Raw genomic sequence first — 19,027 nt, forward strand, 5'->3', positions numbered from 1 at the left:
GCATCCTTTTAAAATTCTCTTTGTATCCCATTCATTTGGAAAGCTAGCTCAAAGTACTGTGTGACATTCATCTTAACATGAACTCAAAGTATCACAAGGTTCTTAACATTGAGTCCCACCAACACAGGCATATGTCAACTGAGTTCGTTTCCAAATTCTCTATGTAGTCACTAGAATGGAGGCTGTGTTTAAATGATTGCACAACTGTGACTTGCATCCTCTGAAGGAGCAGCTAGTGCTCTTAACCACTGAACCATCATCTCTCCAGGCCTGAGAATTTTTTTTTTTCTAGAGGCAGGACCTCACTCCATAGTCTGGTCTGGCCTCAAACTTGTGGGGAGACTCCTGCCTTGGTCTCCTTAGTGCTGGAACAGTAAGTGTGTGCTACCACCCCCAGTTGAGCTTCTTTCTTTTTCAACATCCCTGCATGCTTTAGCAGCCTCAGTCCTTAGCCAACATGGTTCAGAACTTCAAAGAGCCAAGCCAGATCCACAGGAGCCCCACGAAGAAGGTGATGATACAGGGGAACAGTAGGTTATTACAGGCAAAGATCTAGACAATTTTTACTAGATGTCAAGAGATAAAACTCTGGTATGGATTCCTAGGCTGGCTTGTAAACTGGGATAATGTGATACTCCCAGGTCTTCACAACAAAGTCTCTGCGGCCAGAATATGGGGCTCACACCTTTGGGCTACAAGATGCTTTATTTTATTTCCTAGTGACATGAAAGGGAAACACAGTCTCTCCTTTCTCCATGTGCTTTATAGCATTGCTGTCCACAGTAAGAACTCCAAGAGCGGGACATCTTGGAAAGCACCCTACCTCCAACCAGCAACTAGCTTGCTCTAACAGCTGCAGACTAGCACACAGAGAGGATGCTTCATTCAACTTGGAAATCAGGAATCCTGGCCAAGTCTTTCTCTTGTAACAAGTTATTGACTTGAACCTCAGATCATTGTTTATTAAATTTCCCTAAAATATTTTTTTAAAAAAAGAAGAAGCCAGATCATTGGGGTAAAATCTTCTGGAAAGTGTTTTCTGGGAGCATAAAGAAGCTGTGTTCTGTATATAGGCAAGGATGTACCTTATGATGCGGTGGACTTAGCGATATATAAGAATCACCCAGATGGTACTAGTTTTGAAGGTATAAAGGAGAGCAGCTGACGATTGATATCATGAGAGGCCAGGGAAGGATGTAGGTGAAGGTACAGCCTCATTTGAAGTTGATGGCCCAGGACTCAAGGAGTTGTGCAAAGAAGTTAAGGCTTGGCACCATGAAGGGAGCCTATAAGAGGCTACTGGTAAAGCATAGTTGCAGCGGAAGACTCCAGTGAATTGGAGATGCCAGTACCGTGGGATGACCACCAAGAACAGCAGCAGTGGAGTGGATTCAATCAGAGCCTAGAGTAGTGCTAAAAAAGAGACTCGAGCCCTGTGGAGGAGCCCAGAGATCACATATAGATCCCAGACACTGTAACAAGAAGTTATAAAGTTAAAGTTACCTTGGATACCCCAAGATAGTAGTGATGTCTGAGAAGTGGGATACCTGCTGAGGAAATCTGCTAACAGAGTGGAACCAGGCAAAGAGAAATAATTGTGTTGCAATCTACAAAGCAGAAAAGTGTTGGACATCAGACATGGAGATGTAGAATTTTGGAGTTTGCCCACTGGCTTTTGGTCTTGCTTTTTTCCAGGATTTCCTTACAATGTCATTTTATTATGGCAATATATGCCCTGTGATGTTGGAACTATGTTATCTGCTTTTTGATTTTATAGGGGATTACTGCTAAGAGATTGCATGAATCTCAGAAGAGACTTTGAACTTTGGACTTGTAACATTATTGAAACTGTTACAGAGTATGGGACTTTGGAATTTGGACTAATTTTTTTTAAATTATCCTATAGGTAGGTATGCTCCCCATAGACTCATGTGTTTGAACAAGCCTATAGTGGCCAGAATGCAGAATGTGGTGGTTTGAATATGCTTGTCCCAGGGAGTAGCACTATTAGGAAGTCTGCCTTGTTGGAGGATGTATGTCACTGTTGGGGGACTTTGACACCTGTCTCCTAGCTGCCTGAAGACTGTCTTCTCCTGTCGGCCTTCGGATCAAGACGTAAAACTGCTCCTCCAGGGCCCTGCCTGCCTGGATACTGCCCTGCTTCCTGCCATGATGATTATGGACTGAAGCTTAGAACCTGTAAGCCATTTCTAATTAAATGTTATCCTTTATAAAATTTTTTTTAAAAATGCAGTACTAAAGGAAAAATATATAATATTTATGGTTTATCAAGGATTTTTTAAATAAATGTTTAGTTGGATTTCACATACACATATAATTCAAGCAATAGAATATAAACTGAGAGAAAGTATCTACAAATTGAAAATAATTTTTGAAATTAGACCATTTTAATGAACTAGTAATCATGTAAAATCATCATAAAAAGAAATCCTATGATATGTAAAAAGGAAATATACACCATAAAGTAATGTTTATTCAGCAAAGCAAGAGGAGCCTTAACACTTATGTAATATGGTCCAATCCATCAAATAAATAAACAATTCTATGAGCTCTGTACAGGGGGATAGGAATCATTTGATTAAACTCAGGAATTTATAAAAAGTAATACTGAACATATAAAAGGCTGTTTTTGTTTTTTATTGGTTTTGTTGGTTTGTTTGTTTGTTTTTACAAATTTTCAACAGATAATCAAACTCAAAGGCAAATATTGGATGTTTTCCTTCTGAGTGCGTGGAAAAAATGGATAACTACTTTCACCATTTTCTAGTTTTTCTCAAAAGAACATGGTCAATGATGTGAGAAAAGAGAATGTAACTAAGATGAAAAGATTTTGAAAAGAAAAATAAACACTATGTGCAAACAAATTTGAAAAAGAATCTGTAGATAAATTAGCAGAATTAATGAACTTATTTAGCAAGGTCATTTATATCATAGCAATATTCCAAAATACTTGGCATATTAGTAAAAACTAATTTAAAAAGAAAAAAATAAGATAAGCAATGTAATTTAGAATAGTGCTGGAAGCACTATTTTATTTTAAATATTTATTTTAAACTGTAAATATGAGAAGTTTTTTTTGAGAAAGGTCAAACATTATGAAAATGCAAACATATAAAAATGAAGGAACAGGACACCCTCATGACTCAGAAAACTGAATGTTGAAGTGGTAGCTTTGGCAGTCTTAAATTCTTTTAGATTGTAGAGAATGAAATTCACTAAACATATAAACTCAAATAACCTATATTCTAAAATCCAAAAAAGATATTGTAGGAATGACAAATTATAGTTAATATTATTAATGAGTTTAGGTGAAAATATAGACAAATCAAGAAATGCATAAATAAAATGAACTAATTCAGAATCAAGTCAACCTATGAAATGGAGGCATAGTTTGTATAATCTTAATGATAAATTACAACATAAGAAAGCAAAATGTGAGTGGCCCCTGGCTCTGGAAAGACTCAGTGCAGCAGTATAGGGGAATACCAGAACAGGGAAGTGGGAAGGGGTGGATGGGGGAATAGCGGGAGGGAAGAAGGCTTATGGGACTTTCGGGGAGTGGGGAGCCAGAAAAGAGGAAATCATTTGAAATGTAAATAAGAAATATTTTGAATAAATTAAAAAAAGAAAGCAAAATGTAAAAGAGTTATGTGGTCTTCTCAGTAGTTAAATATATTTGGGACAAGTTAAACTTTGGATGAAAACTAATAATTTCGAGGAGTAGTATTGAAAGTGCAGTGGAAACTTCCAGAACTCTTGAGGTTGACCCTAGCAAGGACTTCTAGGAAAGGACACTATGGTGCCTGAACCAGCCATATCTGTAACCAGGCTAGACTCCCAGTGGTAAGACTTGGACGCCAACCCAGCCACAAAAATCTGTGACCTACAATTTCTCCTGCCTGCAAAGATGAACTGGGAAAATGGTGGCTTAAAGTTTGTGGGAATATCTCACCAATGACTGGTCTAACCTGAGCCCTATGCCATGAGAGGAAGCCTATTAGAAGATCCTGCTATTTAAATGTCATAGTCTACCCTGTCTGGACAGCTCCCCTGAGCTTGGTATAAAATGGAGGATTCCTTTCCCACCAGGACTTTCTCTTCTCTATCATATCTGGTGAGCCCAAACCTGACATACTCCCTGAGGAATGTCAAGTAATTCTTGGTAAATTACAGGTTCAACTTCCAGGAATGTCTATGTATCTAAATGAGGTATCCCCAGAACCTTAAGACTCAGCCAAAGTAACTTTCCCACTCTCTGCGGTTTATATAAGCATTGTTAACCCTGAGTAAAGAGAACAGGCATTTCACTGAATATCATCTAAGAAGTATGTTTCACTGGATATATTTAAGAGAGCTGTGTCATTGAATATTATCTAAAAGAGCTGTAACACTAATATTTTCAGAGAAGACCTTCTTCCTTTGGTATTCACTGCTGGACTAGGATCCTGCTGACACACCCATTATGGATTCTGACTCATTCTTTCCCTACCTGTGTACAGTGATGCCTAAACACCCCAAGGGAGAAAACAGAAAACTGAACCCAGCTCCATTGCTCCATACTTCTGTGTATGGCATAGAGCAACACCTAGACAACCTCCCCCCCACACCCCCTTAGGAAAGAAATTGAAAACAGAACCACAAGCTCATTCTAGACACTACCTAGATCACCAGTATCCAGAAGCTGAATGGCTCAGACACCTATGGTACAACCAAACTTATTGGGAAAAAAGATAGTTAATGAAATGATTTCTAATGATACTTTTCTATACTTATAGAATCGGTGCATAGCCCATTCATAAAACTCTTTGCTTATGATCCATCCCACAGATGAACATTAGGCAGAGCTCTGGAAACTCTGAAGAAAAGAGCTTGGAGAAAGATTATAGGAGTCACATGGGTTGCAAACACCAGGAGAACATGGACCATAGAATTAACTAATTGTGGCTCATAGGTACTCACAGAGACTAAAGCTGCAACCACAGAGTTTGAACCAGACTCTTTTCATACAAGATGTGCTTCTTTAGCTTGGGATTTTTTGTTGGATTCCTAACAATGGGAGTGAGTGTATCTCTGACTTTTACCTACTCTCAGGACCCTTTGGCTCCTTCTGGGTTCCTGGACCAACTTTGATATGAAGCTTTGGGTCTAGTCTTATTACATATGCTTATGCTGAGTTTAGATTATATTGCTGGGAGGCCTGTACCTTTTAAAAGGGAAACAGATTAACAGTGGATCTGTAGGAAACAGGAGGTGATAGGGTTGGGATAAGGGGTGGCTATGATATATGAGGAGCAGCAGTCTCAATTAACCTGGACCTCCAAGATCTCTCAAACACTAGACCACCAAACAGGCAGCATACACCAGCTAATATGAGGCCCCCAACACATATACAGCAGAGGGCTTCTGGGTCTGGGCTCAATCAGAGATAATGCACCTAACCCTCAAGAGATTGGAGGCTCCAGGGAGTTTAGAGCTCAGGTGGGGTGGAGGTTGGGAGGTGGGGACATCCTCATGGAGACAGGGTATGGGGAGGAGGTATGGGATATGAAACAGTTGGAGGGTGGGCGAAAGGGGGGTGGAATAAAATCTGGAGTATATAAATAAAAATTATGTGGTAAAATTTTTCATGCTAAAAACTACAAATATATTTAGAAGGAATGTGCAACATAGTAAAGGCTATATGACATGAAGAGCTATCACCATAACAAAGAAAGACATTTTCAGATATTTTGGTTTAATATGTGGACAAACAAAAAGATGTTCCCTTTCACCATACATATTCAATGTAAAACTACATGTTTTATCCAGTACAATTAACTAAGAGGAAGAAATACATTTTCTGAGTTGGAAAGAAAACTAATAAATTGTTCCTGGTTGCAAATGATCTAATTGAAAAACTTGCAAATACCATGAAAATTATTATTAAATCTAATCATTTGATACAGTTGAATTACAGACTACAAAATAAATATAAAAAGTTTATTTTATATACATTAATAACAAAATACTTAAAAATAAAATTAGGAAAATAATCCATAATAATGTTTAAAGCAATTTGGTTTTTAGAATAAATTTAAATAAAATTATAAAATATCTTCACACTGAAAAATTGTAAGATATAATCGATCAATGAAGTCACCAGTAAATGTAAAGATAGCCTATGGTCACAAACTATCAATACTCAATATTATTGAAATATACAATCTATCCAAAGCATAGATTAAATGTAATTTTTACAGAAATTTCCATGATATTGTTCACAAAAATATAAAAATATCCCCAAATTCACATTTAGCCACAAAATTCTGGAATGATCATAGAAAAAACTTGACCAAGGAAAAGACAAACAAAAACAAAACAATACAAAACAAAATCCATCCAACCTGACTTCAAAATACATTGCACAACTTTAGCTATTGAAACAACATGGTATCAACATGAAAATAGGCACTTAGAATAATACAAAAATAAGTCCTTGTAGATTTTTTTAAATTATTAGATTGATCTTAAAAGCTTATGTAAATACAAAGAACCAAAAGTATTCCAGACAAACTTTGAATGAAATTGTGTTTGAAGAACTACTAATATGTCTCTGAGGCAGAGCTAATTGAGATAATATTGTATTGGGTTGTGCTTATGCCTGGACAGGAAAAAATGCAAAGCAAAACCAAATAAAACCTTCTGATGCTGGATAATAATTAAACAATTATATTCATGTTACTTATCACAAGGAGTCACAGCATTAAAATAGGGCAGGGATGATATTTTGATGTTGTAATCGCTAAATAGAATATGCACTTAGAAAAAAGCAGGGGTGGGAGATAACCCTGCCACACAGGCATAAAAGTCAAATTACCAACAAATTTTATTTACAGGTAAGTGAAACATAGAGGAAAAGGCTTTAGTAGCCTTAAGATGATAAAATTGTGCATAAATGACACAAAGATATCATTCAAAAACAAATATTTTAATAAATTAGGCACTGTATTAAGAACTTTTCATAAGAATAAAATACACAGTTCTGGGCCAACATGACCACAGGTCACATTTCCTGTGTGGGAAGTGTTACACGTGTTCCAGGCCAGGAATCTGGCAGGGGGCAGGGAGGCGGGAGCCACTTACCATCTCAACTGAAGAGGTGGTGTTCGTGAAGAGTGCATGGTTACTTCAGCAGAGCACCATTCTGAAACGTTGGAAGAATTGGTTCGACCTGTGGTCAGATGGTCACCTGATCTACTATGCTGACCAGACTCGGTAGATCATCGAGGGTAAGGTCCACATGCCTGTGGACTGCATCAGTATCCGCACCGGGCATGAGTGTGGGGACATCCAACCGCCAGATGGGAAGCCCAGAGACTGTCTGCTGCAGATCGTCTGCCGAGATGGGAAGACTATCAGTCTCTGTACAGAGAGCACAGACGATTACCTGGCATGGAAGTTTACACTGCAGGATTCCAGAACGAACGCAGCTTACGTTGGCTCAGCAATCCTGTCTGAAGAGGCTGCAGTGGCCTCGTTGCTGCCTCCCTACACCACCTATGCTACACCAACCCCTGAGGTCTAAGGCTAAGGTCCTTACAGTGGCGCATAACCCGCAGGAACTCAAGTTGTTTATGCCGCCAATGGGCAGGCATACACAGTGCTTACCAAAACCCGTATGCAGTAGTTTATGGACAACATCCTGCCAACCAATACATCATCTGTGAATGGTACCGAGACAATGACAGTGACCTGGCTCTGGGCATGCTTGGGGGCTGGGGTGGGGGCAGCCACAGGCATGGTCCTGGGCTCTCTTGTTCTCGATCTTCTAGCACCTTCAACATTTTCTGTGCATCGCTTCTGTTAGTCCTGTGTGCGATAATTTGATTTGCAGGGCATTTCTGTTTGTGACAAGTGTCTCTCATAATAATTTAAGTAGTTCTTTTGAAGGTGGTAATCTAATAATTGTGACTGACCTGCATGGTACCACAAAGAAAGCCCACGGTATGCTGTGAGCGAGAGTGTGAGTACTTGCGGGTACCAGCTTGCACCAAGTCTTTCGTAGGGTCTCTTGGATGGCTTTAGGTAAACACACCCAAATAAACGGGCGTTTTCCATTCAGTTAGGTGCAATATTGAATTGAGGGACGGCTTTCTTTGCTATGCCAATAATAACATTGCTGATGTGGGATGTGTGTAAGTGCGGTGAGAAGAGTCGCAGCTTCTTTAACTGTGGATTCTCAATCTAGACCTCGGCTACATGTTACCCTAGGAGTTGGTAACCCATGTGACTCTTGCAGGGCTATGGTGTGAGGACCCCATAACCTACCCCTCGAAGCTCCTAGATACCGGCAGGATTGGCTGCGCGGGATGAAGAGGGCCACCCCCCACCCCTTTAAAATATGCTACGGGAATCTGCCCAGTTTTATTTTCGTGTTATTCTTCTGTAAAGAAAGTATATGGTGAGGGGAATTGGGGAGAGCCTTATTTAGGACGTTTCTGTCTCAGGCCTTCTGGGGCCCAAGCTGCAACTCCTGGAGAGGCTCTTCTTCAACAGTGGTAGCCCTGTCTGTCCACAGACTCTCAGGTTCTGAGTGAGAAATGGGATTGGGTAGAGCATTTCAGGGATTTGTTCTATTCCCTCATGTTAGTGGGGGTCCAGCCTTGTTCTCAGTCCTGATCCGCTCACAACAGAAGAGCTTAAAACATTTCTAGTCCCCAGACATGTGGCACTGGAAAGCTCACAGTCTGGCTTTCTGACAAAAAATTGTATTTACAATATTAGAGAATACATGTTCCACATTTTAAAAACTCTGTTCTTAAATGTTTTAAAGTTTCCAATTCCAGCTTTGTGACTGGCATGTTTTAGTTTCAAACAGTACCCCCTTTGCCCCCTTCACAAAGATGTGATGGCACAGTGAAGGCCCCGCCCTCTACTTTGCATAGTCCTGTTTCTCCAGAGTGCTCCCAGGAAGCATGCATTCTGTCTGTGCCCAGCCCAGCGCATGCATGCTGCTTTGCCACCCTGCTGGGCAGCTCTCTCTTGGTCAGTTCAAGTCTTCAACAGATCTCCACGCGAGACAGTTTCCAAGTAGCAGAAGTGGCACCTACAATGCTTCCTTGCTACTCCTTGGGGACGTGTTAGCACAGCCCATTTCCAGCTAATGTATGCTTGCCTTAGTCAGGGTTTCTATTCCTGCACAAACATCATGACCAAGAAGCAAGTTGGGGAGGAAATGGTTTATTCAGCTTACACTTCTGCATTGCTGTTCATCACAAAAGGAAGTCAGGACTGGGACTCCAGCAGGTTAGGAAGCAGGAGCTGATGCAGAGGCCATGGAGAGATGTTCCTTACTGGCTTGCTCAGCCTGCTCTCTTATAGAACCCAGGAATACAAGCCCAGGGATGGTACGACCCACAAGAGGCCCTCCCCCTTGATCACTAATTGAGAAAATGCCTCACAGGTGGATCTCATGGAGGCACCTCCCCAACTGAAATTCCTTTCTCTGTGATAACTCCAGCCTGTGTCAAGTTGACACACAAAACCAGTCAGTACAATGCTTGTTTGCCATCTCTGATGGATGGAATATGTGACAACATGGTGTGGATGCTGTATGGTGTCACTTTAATAAGCGTGACTCTGATTTTACATCCTGTGCTGTAATGCCATTTGCTCATAATGTCACCATTCATAAAGCTCTGTGCTTTACTCACAAAACACTAAAACCAGTGTTTAGTGTTATACAGGATTTTAATTCTGAAGTTAGTTACTGGCATTCCTAAAACCATAGAGTACTGAGTCATGTCCCTGAAGTACTTTTGAAACAGAATTATCTCTGACTGTCCCATGGGTGTGCCCTACCTAGCCCCTGCCCCCAGTGGGGTCATAGTTGAGTCCTATCATTTCCTATCACCAATTACTTGGTTACATACCCAGAATGGAATACATTCTCTGGCACCTTATTTCCTCACCCTTTTGGTGGCTTTTGCTGCATCATTTTGTACCTCAATCAGTTGTGAGATTCATGAGTTGGAGGGAACTACTTGTCCAGAGTTGAGGCACATGCCTCCTCCATGAAGACTTTTAAATAATGACGAAGAGCTGGAAGAAGCTGGCTGCTGACAGTGTGTGACTGATGTTGTTGCTTTTAGTTCTTTGAGTTAAAAACTTTTCATCTGGAAGAGGAAAGCCTGAGGCTTCCTCAGATCACCCGTGCCAAGAAGGCTCAGCTTAGGTCGTTAGTGCCTGTGGTAGCCTTCTGGAGTGTAGCAAGTTCTTGTGTTTGAGACAGAATGGTTCAGATTTATTTTCTACATCTGTTGTTGATCCCGTGTAACCTCTCATTTTGCCTTCTAGTCTATGCAGATGAAAGGCAGAGGATGTAGGCAGTCTTCTTTGTTATTATTTCTGTTATTCTGTTGTGTCTACCAAGCCTGTTGTCTCCCCATATGTGCATATGGTATGTTTATAAGTGAACTTGTTGAAATAGTAAATGACCATTAAGTACAAAAAAATAATAAAATAAACATGAATACTTGAGTTGCTTAACATTAAAAAGTATTGCTTTTTTGCATCAAAAATGTTAGTTTTAAAATAGTTTATTTTTAGATATATGTGTGTGTTAAACTTATGTGCACCATGTTTAAGTAGTGCCAGAAGAGAGTGAAGCAGTCTTAAAACAACATCCCAGGCAGATGTAAGCCGCCTGACATGCATGTTGGAAAGCAAACCCAGGTTCTCTATAAGAGTACCAAATGCTCTTAAGTACATTTTAAAAACTTGGCTTTTCTTAATTAATGATGAAATATATACATATGAAGTAAATGATCTTGAGACTTTAAAATAATTATTATGGGTATTGTGAGGAAAATATATTAGGGAACCTGGGCTATGTATTAATTGTTGCTGGACATGGTATGGGGAGACATCACGGTCATTATAGGACACTCTATTGACTTGTATATTTTTTAATTACATTAATATTTATAGGGCATTATTTAAAAAGCAAAAAAGAGTACTTTAGTGGAATGTTATATTAGTGTATAATATTTCAAAAGTATATTTATATCAAGAACATTTAAAGAACTCTTAGAAGTCAATAAAGGACAAAAATCAGAGAGAAAAATGAATGGATAAAACATAAAAAGGATAACATAAATGTCAAAATTTGAAAAAATTCACACTCACAGTATAATGCAAATTAAAATGGTTTTTCTTATACACAAAAAAATAGATAAATAAATAATTTTAAAAAACATGACATTACAAAACAAGGAAGCTTTTGAGGAAATGAAGATTGATGATGATTGGATCATAAATTACTATAACGTTTTGTAACCTGGCTAACAATCTTTATTAAAGCTAGGTATGCTTTAACATTTACATAAGAAATTTCATTCCTGGATTTAACACAAAAATAAAAATTGTGCATTCATTCAGTTCTTTTAACATCATGTAACCAGAAGTAACAATTGCACATCTTCTGTTCATATGTGGAGAGAATAAATTATACTTGCAAATGTATAAGCCAGTCACAAATTATATGAATTACATGCTGCTGATACCCATATTTCAAAAGCTGTATGCTGTAGTGCACAGTTTCAATAGTGTTTGAGGGCATTGTGGCTGGAAAGTGTTTCAGGGTGTACTGAGAAGGTCAGACACAGTTGTTGGGAAGCATCTTTGGATTTGAAATTGTCCTTGAATCTGGAATTGGCTTTAGTGCATACTATGCAAATAGATTAGGGACATAAAAATAAGTTAGATAATAAGATTTACTACATAGGGATGAAAGCCCAGTGGAAGTAACATTAGAATTTAAGCTTTGTAAACAATTCATGCTGCTATTTTTCATATTTTCCCCTAAATTCTTATTTCCATGAACTGTGCTTAATTGCAACAGAGGGACTGTCTCCCTGAGGTCAAAATTCTAGCACCCTTGGCCCTGATGTCACTAATCTACAAGGGCTAAAAAGCAAATTATAAGCAAAGCTGACTTATGAGAAAAGCCAAATTTGTAGTGAGGGTTAGACACCACTAAGGTTTAGAGCTGCAAAGAACAACAGAAAAGATCTTTCAGTGCTTAAAAGTAAAGACAAAAAAGGTATTTTTAAAAAGAATGAAAGTATGAGAAAAAAACTTTTTAAAATTGTTGATGTCAATAATTTGTTTAAGGTCATGTAAATATATTATTTTCTAAGTAAACCTTCATATGTGCTGAGTGGTAGTCTGCCTTAAAAGCTGCTTCTGAATAGTAAAAGCCAGTTGGGAAAATTTCTCAGAAAACACTATTAAACTTAGCCTTCATTTTTACTTGTTCTGTGTTTTCCTTAAAATTAGTAATGAATTACCTCTTTAAAGAGGTAGACGTTACATTTTGCCCTAAGTGAAATCTGGTTTTATGGTTTGCTCCACTTCCCAGAGCTATTTCCAGATTTGCTGCATTGTACAAAGACTATGAATGAAGACAAATGAGTCTTACACCTCCCTTTTCATGAAATATTAGATCTCATGTTGATCTCAGCCAAATCAAACAGGAATGTTAATTAGTATTTTCAAGAGAAAGATCTACTTTATCAGTATAATCTGCTAATTAAAATGATACTTAGATTGTCCATCTACTCAATTTGTCAAGTAGTTCTTGTATCTACTATGAAAGTGTTGAGCCACAAGGAAGCTAGTGACTAAAACATTCTTTGCCATTAGGGATATTGATTGATTTGAAATTTTCATATTAATAATTTTGTTTTGTTCTTTTTCTATTCTCTTACAACATGTCATTGAATTTCTACAATAACCTTCCTAGTCAGTTATTCAGTTGTAAGGGATATAAAGTTGCTAAGATGCAATGCATTGGTGTTTTCTCTAGTCCAAGAAACAGCCCCTGTTGACTTCATCATAGATCCTAACAGGAAAAATTAAATCCACAATATCAAGTATGACAAACATCAGTAATAAGGACTACAATGTTCCTTGGAGGTAACTATGTATTGAGGTTTGATCCCTTGAATTAAGGTCGATGATTTTGGTCATTTTGTAAATTACAAATATGTTCTCATTTTAAGAAATAATTTAAAGATAATTATAATTTTAGACAGAGAGAGACTAAATAAAGAAATTTATGTCTTTCCTTTCCTATTCTCTAGCATTCTTTCTTAGATAAAGGGATGTGGGTTAGAAAGAAAAAGGGGGAATATAGTAATTACTTTAGAAATTAGACAAATAGTGATATATTATTAAATGTGCTCCTAAAGAAAGGCATTTTATAGCCACAATTTTACATTGGTAGATATCTTTTTTGGGGGGGCAGTTAGAGACAAGGCTTCTCTGTGTAGCTCTGGCTGTCCTGGAACTCACTCTGTAGACCATGCAGTCATCTGTCTCTGCCAGTTTTTTAACTTTTGGAAGTTATGTTTTTGCATACTCAAATATCTTCTTAAATCTCTGATAGTGTTGAAGATTTGTTATAGTCTCACAATTAAACTTAAATTATTTAACATTTAAAAAGATATCCTAGATCTAAAAAGTGGCTTTAGGATGGTATACAAGTTAAAATCAAAGATAACTGAGATACAAAACTATAAACTCATTAAGGTATGATAGGTTATAAAATATTTTATCTAAATAAATATAATTTGCCAAATATAATAGACTAGACATTTAAAATATGTATCATACCTTATAATTTTCATAGTTGCTGTCTATTGTAACACTAATTACAGTCCACCAACACCTAGAGTCTACATGTTGATCTGCGACTCTGCCCTCAAGTTATGTCTAACTGGCACTTAAAGATACCAACGGTCGTGTGAGCCATAAAATGTGGCCCTGAGTACTGGCCAAATAAAGTTAAGAGTGGCCCAGATAAAATATAGTTCAGAGTTATTGAAAGGAATGTAAATTCTAATAACATAAGAGAGTAGATAGTTGGCAAGATCTTGTGCTAAAGGCTTATTACAAATGTAAAATTTATAGGTGTCTTTTTTCACATTTAATTTTTTTTTACTTATTCACTTTACATCCTATTAACTGATCTCTTCCTGTTCACCCCCTTCCACGATGCTTCCCTCCCTCCCCTTCTCCTCTAAGTGGGTATCCCCCCTCCATATACTCTCACCCTAGCATTTCAAGTCTCTGTGAGGCTAAGTGCTTCCTTTCCCTACTGAGGACAGACAAGACAGTCCAGCTAGAACATATCCCACATATAGGCAACAGCTTCTGGGATAGTCCCCATTCCAGTTTTTTGGGATCCACATGAAGTTCAAGATGTTCATCTGCTCCATGTGTGCAGGGAGGTCTAGGGCTAGCCCATGAATGTTCTTTGGTTGGTGGTTCAGCCCAAAGGGTCCATACTTGACTCTGTTGGTCTTCCTGTGGAGTTCCTATTCCCTCTGGTTCAGCAATCCTTTCTCCTCTTCTTCCATAAGCGTTCCCAAAAATCAATCCACTGTTTGGCTGTGGATGTCTGTATCTACCTGAGTAAGCTGCTGAGTGGAGCCTCTCAGAGGACAACTTTGCTTTGTCTACAAGCCGACCTTTGTCTACAAGCCTACCAGAATATCATTAATAGTGTAAAGGATTAGTAGTTGCCCATATGGGTCTCAAGTTGGGCTGGTTATTGACTGGCCATTCGCTGCTCCATCCCCTGTGTCTTCAGATAATTTTCGGGTTCAAAAGGTTTGTGTATGGACTGGTGTTTCTACTGCTCCACTGGGTTTCCTGCCTGACTACAGGAGGGGGCCTCTGCAGGTTCCATACCCCCAATGCTGTGAGTCACAGCTAAGGTCACATGTGTCTTATCTTTTATCCAGGAGCTAAATGGTCTAAGGCAGGATAGAAACCCCTCAATAGAATTAAATATTTCTATAGCAACTGTTTAACCACAATTATTGTAATTGATTAGATGAAGAAAATGCATAATCACTAAGTGAAATGTGGAGAAGAACCAAATTTTAAAATAAAATTGCAAATAATATGAAAGGCAAAGAAAATATCAATATTTTTTATCTTTGTGTTTTTTTTCATGAATGTATCTCAAAAATGTGAGAAACATTCCATATTTTATATTGTGTCTGTGTCATGTACTAAGATATTATGAATAAATTACTGTTGCTTTTTGTATAATAACAATATGTAAGACCTGAGAGAACTGGAGCACAACACAGGTTATTGGAGTGCTGAAGAGGTGGAAAAGGAATTGAGGAGATGATGAACAAAGGGTGAGAAATTTCAGTGAAACAAGACATGTACATGGGATCGATCATACAAAGGGGTGACTAGAGATGGTAAAATACTTTATATTATTGCAATCCCATAGGAAGAACAATAGTGTCAACCAACAAGATGCCCCAGAGCTTCCAGGGACTAAACCACCAAGCAAGGAATACACATGGAGGGACCCATGGCCCCAGCTGCATATGTAGCAGAGGATGGCCTTGATGGACATCAGAGAGGAAAGGAGAGGCCCACGGTCATGTGAAGGTTTGATGTCCTGGCACAGGGGAATGCTAGGGAGGTGAGGCAGGAGTGGGGGAAGAGCACCCTCATAGAAGCAGGGGAGAAAGTGAGGGGGTTTATGGGGGGGAACTGGGGAGGGGGATAACATTTGAAATAAAATAAGCAATGAAAAATTTTAAAAAGGAAAAATGCTAACAGATGTAAAGTGTTTTCAACAAAAATTATAAGGATTTAATGTTATAAGAAAGTTTAGTCCCTGTATTTAGTCATGGACAACATACTTTTTAGTCATCTTATAGACAATATGTAGAACTTCATATGTAAAAATAGATAAAATAATAAGATAAAAATCCACTTAAAACTGTCCAAAATTCTACAGTAACTAAAGGAATAGAATTATACATATATTTTATTTTACTATAAAAATTACTCCTAAACTGCATTAAATATTATCTGTAAAGTGTTACACATTTTTTGCCAAGAGTCACTTTATGTATAATGATTGATAAATTAACAGTAATATTTATTTAAATATATATATTTAAATATATAATATTTAAGTAATATTATATATATATAAAATCTTGCATTTCAACTGTGTATTACAGTGAAATTTTCTCATATGAATCATATGTTTATTTTACACTAAGAAGAATGAGCTGCACAATGTACACATACATGCAATCAATTGCATATGTGCATGTTTGATGATTTTTTACAATACAAACACCAGAATTTTAAAAAAATATCTTCAAAGCCATTTTCTCTTTGTTGCATAAAGCTCAATATAAAATACATTCTGCCATTGGTAAAATTACATGAAGGTAAAGCATAATTGTAAGAAAGCTTGTGAGATTTTCCTTATGTAGAAGTATAATGAGATCGGAAAGGTTAGTTTTTCTCTGGAAACCATTATTTTTGTAGTTATGTTATCTGACTATATATATATATATATATATATATATATATATATTTAAATATGTATTTTATATATCTATGAATATATATAACATATATATGTGTTTGTATATATGTATATATGTATATATGTATATATGTATATATATATATATATATATATATATATATACACTTTTTGACATAAACAAAATAAGAAACATTTTATACCATCAGTCTTAGTCATGTTAACTCCTAATTAGCCTGTGGCAAAACATCACTGTGGATTAATTCCACAAACATATTGTCCTGAGTCCTGGAAGTTTTTTCACATTGACTTAATTATAATGAGCAGAAAGGAGGTCCTACAATAAAAAGACAGATGATGGTATCACCACCAACTGATACTGCCTTTCACAGGCAGTAATTTCTATATTCTACTATGCAAAATTATTAAGAACCTGCAGGAAAATAAGATCAATTACAAACTTAATGAAGTTTCAGTGAGGTTTCCATATTCTTTTGTCTTAGCAAATACAACATATGATAACAGTATCTTATAATATACATTTTTACTATATTTACATTATTATTTGTTTATTTTTGTTTTGCTTTGGGGGATTGAGAAAGCATTTGGGAGAGACACAGCCTCACTCTGCAGCCTGTTCTGGCATTTCTCTCACAGGAATGTTTATATGTGTGAGTCACCATGCGTATGCTATTTTGACTTTTTAAAACTCTTCACTTATGAAAGTTGTGAATAAAAGAATAGCTGACAGACTATACAAACACAGCTGTGTTTTCTTTTACTTACTGAGGAAATCAAATGAAATATATTCATGATTTTGTTTCAGTACCCCCTATCCAGGTTCTTTATTTCATGAGGTATTAAGTTGCAAAAACACGATGACCAGAACCTCAAAATTCTAGTATGGACATTTCCAGCAAGTGGAATTTCAACAATGAGAAGCCTCAATATCACTGCCCATCACATCAATGGCTTTATTCTGGTAGGCTTCTCTGAATGGCCATGTCTGGAAATGGCTCTTCTTGTGGTCATCTCCATCTTCTATATAGTGACTCTCTTCGGGAATTCAGCTATTATCATTTTATCTCTCCTTGATCCTAAACTCCACACCCCTATGTATTTCTTCCTGGCCAATCTTTCCTTTTTAGATCTCTGCTACACCACTTCTACTGTCCCCCAGATGCTGAAAAATATTCAGAGCCATGAGAGAAGCATCAGCTATGTGGGCTGCATAGCACAACTGTTCATTTTCCTTAGCCTAGGATCTACAGAATGTGTGCTTCTCTCCATCATGGCCTTTGATCGCTATGTGGCCATCTGCCATCCTCTGCATTACACAGTTATCATGCACTCTCAGCTGTGCCAGCAGCTGGCAGCAGTCGCCTGGATAACTGGTTTCAGTAACTCCTTGGTGCAAACAGTGTTGACATCTTTGTTACCTCGTTGTGGCCAATACCAGGTAGAGAATTTCTTCTGTGAGGTGCCTGCCATGCTTCAGTTATCATGTGTTGACACCTGGGTCAATGAAGTAGAGATGTATGCTGCTGTGGTTGTCATAAAAGTTATCCCTCTTGGGTTAATTCTTTTCTCTTACATCAACATTGTCAGAGCAGTCATAAATATACAATCTTCTGAAGGTCGAAAGAAGGCCTTTAACACATGTGGGTCTCATCTTCTGGTGGTCATCATGTTCTATGGCTCTGCCATCAGTGGGTATGCATACATGGCACCCAAGAGCAGCACAGCCAAACTGAAGGGCAAGCTTTTGGCACTGTTCTATGGACTTATAACGCCAATGCTGAACCCTCTTATCTATACCTTGAGGAACAAGGATGTCAAGGAAGCAATGAAGAAGGTACTTGGAAGAGAACAAGAGCAAGGGTGGAACTTGGATTAGACAAAAGCAGATCCTATAGCAATCCAGTTCTTGGTTCCACAGCAGGATTACCCACATCCCTTGTTCCTTTAGCCAGAAAAATAGAGCCTGATTGTGACCACTTGTTATTAACTATATATAATCAAGGTAATAGTTAATGGTCATTGGAATGGTCTGATAATTCAACAAGTACAAATAATAATAATAATATAGATTTGAGTAAATGTTAAGTTTGGTTAACTGTCTTGGCTAATGTTTTTTTTTTTTTTAATATTCTTTCTTATTCCCTAATACATTAAAAGTAACGGAAGGGGTATTTTAGGAACGTAATTAAAAAGCATAAAGAAATCTGCTTGAAATTTAGTCATTTTGAGCCATAAGCAACCAAGATGAAAATGTCATTTCCTCCTTTCAAATATTTTGCATATTATAAAGATACATTTTTACATTTAGTTGTATTGTTGATAAATGAGTGATTGTAGTAATGATCTGCATTGCTGTGGACAACAGTAAGGCAAAGAGAGCCCCATAAAATGCTTCTGACGGTTTATGTTACTTGCAGTCTCCTTTAGAATATATTTTTAATTTTAGATTGCAATGTTTATTAGATTTGCCTCCACTGTGATTTTTTGCATGTAAAGAATACAAAGTAATATACTGAATAACATAACTGGGTATATATTAAAATTATTTTTGTCCTATTTCTTGATAATTATTATTAGAATTATCACTCTAGGAAATAACCATTACAATATTTGCTATTCAATAAT

General features: G+C 37.4%; 1 protein-coding gene and 1 pseudogene across 1 annotated transcript; both read left to right on the forward strand.

The window, feature by feature from the left end:
* Positions 1-457: 457 nt before the first annotated feature.
* Positions 458-9,144, forward strand: LOC127669256 (pleckstrin homology domain-containing family B member 2-like; annotated as a pseudogene).
* Positions 9,145-17,315: 8,171 nt separating this feature from the next.
* On the forward strand, positions 17,316-18,278 carry LOC127669257 (olfactory receptor 2B6-like). Its single transcript, XM_052163111.1, has one exon. The coding sequence runs from the start codon at positions 17,316-17,318 to the stop codon at positions 18,276-18,278; it is 963 nt and encodes a 320-aa protein (XP_052019071.1).
* Positions 18,279-19,027: the final 749 nt, after the last annotated feature.

Source organism: Apodemus sylvaticus, chromosome 19 (assembly GCF_947179515.1).
Source record: "Apodemus sylvaticus chromosome 19, mApoSyl1.1, whole genome shotgun sequence".
In the NCBI taxonomy this organism is placed as follows: Eukaryota; Metazoa; Chordata; class Mammalia; order Rodentia; family Muridae; genus Apodemus; species Apodemus sylvaticus.

What these genes read in the sequence shown, in the direction of transcription:
- LOC127669257 (XM_052163111.1), top strand. Translation starts at nt 17,316, where the DNA reads ATGAGAAGCCTCAATATCACTGCCCATCACATCAATGGCTTTATTCTG.